The 3,416-nt window shown below is 40.9% G+C and overlaps 1 protein-coding gene across 1 annotated transcript in view; it reads right to left on the bottom strand.

The window, feature by feature from the left end:
• Positions 1-3,416, bottom strand: part of LOC117955507 (serine/threonine-protein kinase BRSK2-like) — a 94,862-nt gene that overhangs the window by 32,566 nt on the left and 58,880 nt on the right. The window contains exons 4-5 of the mRNA XM_034890083.1: positions 2,753-2,846; positions 296-416 (exon numbers count right to left, since the gene is read on the bottom strand). Of these exons, the coding sequence (XP_034745974.1) occupies positions 296-416; positions 2,753-2,846 (215 nt within the window). The remainder of the gene's footprint in view (positions 1-295; positions 417-2,752; positions 2,847-3,416) is intronic.

Genomic DNA, 3,416 nt, shown 5'->3' with positions numbered 1-3,416 from the left:
GGACAACATGAGGACAACATGGGGACAACATGGGGACAACATGAGGACAACATGAAGACAACATGAGGACAACATGAGTACAACATGGGGACAACATGAAGACAACCTGAGGGTTAAAACACCGCCTTCCAATTGAAATGCAGTAGTGTAGATGTAGCCTTAGTTAGCATCACAAACTGCACAGAGTTTCTACTAATTTAAAAAACAGAATTTTTTAACCCATGACAGTAATTTGCATGAGGTCAGAAAGAAACTTAGGCAGCACCTACAAAAGTCTATTTGCCCAGAATTGTACCTGGGGGGTATCTCCAGCAGGACTGGGGAGTCCAGTTGCCCCCTGCGATGCCTCCTTCAGGCTCCTTCCTCAGCAGCTGTAGCTTTAGAGGCCGCGGCTCCTCCTCTTCATCTCCTTTCATCTCGAGAGCATCTTCAGTTTCTCAACACGTGGCTCTCAGAGCAGAAGGCACATCAAAGACCTTCTGCCTCCGACTCTCTCTTCAGACGTCAAGTGTAGACCTTTGAGGGACCAGAACTTTGTTTTTCTGGAGGAACCTAGAGCCTAGAATAGTGATAGACCGATTCTATCGGCCGGCCGATATATCGGGCCGATATTTACACTTTTACGTGTATCGCCGATAGTTTCCCCCCGGCATCATTTGCAGACAGGCGTCCACCGGCAGCTGGTGTAGCTGGAGACGCTGCAGTTCACGTGTCTTAAGATACACATCAAGCACTTTATTTTCAGGTTTATTGTTTTCTTAAATTATTTAAATGTGTTGACACAGGACATTTAGTGATTATATCTGTCTTATAATATGTTGGGGAGCAATGCATCACCAAGGCTGTGTTGTAGATGTTGAGGCACATATGATGCACAGGGCACACATCGTTTGGGCGATATGAATGGAAGATGATAGCAGAAGTGACTCTGATTTGACTTTTTGGTTATTATCTTTAAAGTAATGGCAGAGCAGATTCCGAAAAACAAATCCAGTGTGCCAGGGTTTAAATGTTTATGATGTAAATTAAGGAAGAAAAAGCAGTATCAGCTCCAAATATCGACTTAAGAAAATCGGCAGCCCGTTTTGGTAATAATAATAATAATAATAATAATAATAATAATAATAATAATTAAAACTATTTATAGATATTTTACACTGATGTTCTTTACCTTGCTTTTATGATCTTACCTGTAGCACTTTGAGATTTGTTTAAATGTAAAGTGCATTACAAATAAAATGTATTATTATTATTATTATTAATCAGCAAAGGCTGATGGGAGATTTTAATCGGTATCGGCACTAAAAAAAATCCATATGGGTCGATCCCTAGCCTAGAAGCTTTTAGCTTCTGGTTTTACATCCTGGCCTCATTTAGACTCAGAGGGGTTTCTGAAGCAGACTTGGACCTTCCTAACACCCGGAGTGCATCAGTTCTTCATGATTGGACTGTAATAAAGTCGCTTTTAGCGCAGAATAAAAGTAGTGTAGGTGTGAATGCTTTCAGGACTAATTGTTTCCCATTTCACCCACACCACCTTCAGAGGCTGGAGCATAAGAGCAGAGTGCCTACAGATGTCAGGATCTACTTTACTCAAACTATTATTTCACATGAAAGAAGCAACAGCAGAAAGCAGCAAAAGAAAACAGTCAGGAAAGGTGCACTTTGCTTCGAGGGGTATAATGATTAGAGTTGTTTAGCCCAAGTCGTCCTGACTTACATACATGCTTTCATTCAACACACTGCCATCAGATATCAGAGAGACCTTCAGGACCTTTACTTTGTCTCTGCTCACATCCTTCAACTCTCCACACAACACACACAGAACATCAGATGTCTGACGGGGATTTAAATGGAAATGGCCCTTCTAGCCAGTTTATTTCTACAGCTCAGACGTATAGAAGCAAATAAGAAGTATAAGTAATTGTAGATATGGAATTAAATAAGAGGTATATGTTATTGAAAATATAGAAGCAAATAAGAAGTATAAGTAATTGAATATATGGAATTAAATAAGAGGTTTATGTTACTGAAGATACGGAAGCAAAAAAGCACTGTATGTTATTGAATTTTAACAGCCACTGAATGCTTATATTCTTTACTATTTTATTTTGAAAACCATATAGCCGTATTTAATTGTTCTCAGCTCAATTCTTTTGAAAATTAAAATATCAAACATGTCTATTTGGAATATCAAAAGCTGATTTTGAATCTATTTATCCTTCCTGTGGTCACAAATACCAATCCAAAAGTTTAAGTTTCATTCAGAATGTCATTGTTTCTGACGGTACACGCAGCCCAAGAGACCAAAACCAGGTTCATGTCAGGTGCCAAGCAGGTCCTTTTCAGCCACAGCTTCATCTGTTCCCTCTCCTCCTTCTGTCTCCTCTCCTGTCCTCCAGCCACAGAGATTTGAAGCCGGAGAACTTGTTGTTAGACGAGAAGAACAACATCAGGATAGCAGACTTTGGCATGGCGTCTCTGCAGGTCGGGGACAGTCTGCTGGAGACCAGCTGCGGGTGAGTGCAACGAGTCCCGACTCTTTCTTTTTCAATGTTTTCGTCTCTTTTTCCGACATTCCAAAATAAAATAATTCCCAAACAAGCTCTCTAATAATATCTGGAGCTCGCCTCTGAGTCCAGACACAGGTAGATGCACGACTAACTGTTGTAGTTAGGAGCAACGCTCACATTCTTTTGATGTTTCTGTCGCTTTTTTAAAATACACAATCTCATGTTGAACACAAAGTTACGCCCTTGACCTTAGGTGGTGCCCAAAATGACTCAAAGGTGCAGCGGCGAAGCCTCGTGATGTTAGCTGAAACCTCGTTAATGAAGGCAACACACCTGCAACCACGTGAGCTCTGTTGTGTAAAGATGCTGTGAGTGTGGAAACAGTAGAAAGCTTTCAGTATGGGAGGTCCTGGTTGTTGGTTCCAGGCTTCTTAAAATCCTGTGTAGGGTCCCGGCTGCCCCTGTGTGTCCCCTCACCACAGCTTCACACACTTAGTCATGTGGAACAGCTAAAGCTCCAGCAGGAGAGAGAGGAACATGGAGTTACTGTGCAAAATGTTACTCATTGGTCCTTATTATAGTTCAGACAATACAGTCAGTGGAACCCCTCGACATGATGAAGCGGAGTCTGGTTTTGTTAATTCTCTGAAAAATGCAATTTCACACATCATTTTGGATTGTTTGTTATCACCATGTCTGTGTCTAAAATATTGGAAAACGCTAGAGAAGATAATAAATATATAACACTCAACAAGCTTAAAAGACAAGACTCACTAAAGAAGTCATCTGACTATAATCATTCGATCTGGGAAAAGTCTTTTAGTCTGTTTTAATGGTTTTACGTTCATTTGGTGTGGTGCTGCCCAAAATGGCTTGGGATCTGCACCGGAACCTTTTAATGGC

This window comes from Etheostoma cragini, chromosome 1 (assembly GCF_013103735.1).
Source record: "Etheostoma cragini isolate CJK2018 chromosome 1, CSU_Ecrag_1.0, whole genome shotgun sequence".
Lineage (NCBI taxonomy): Eukaryota > Metazoa > Chordata > Actinopteri > Perciformes > Percidae > Etheostoma > Etheostoma cragini.
This window is presented reverse-complemented; position numbering and strand designations above follow the sequence as displayed.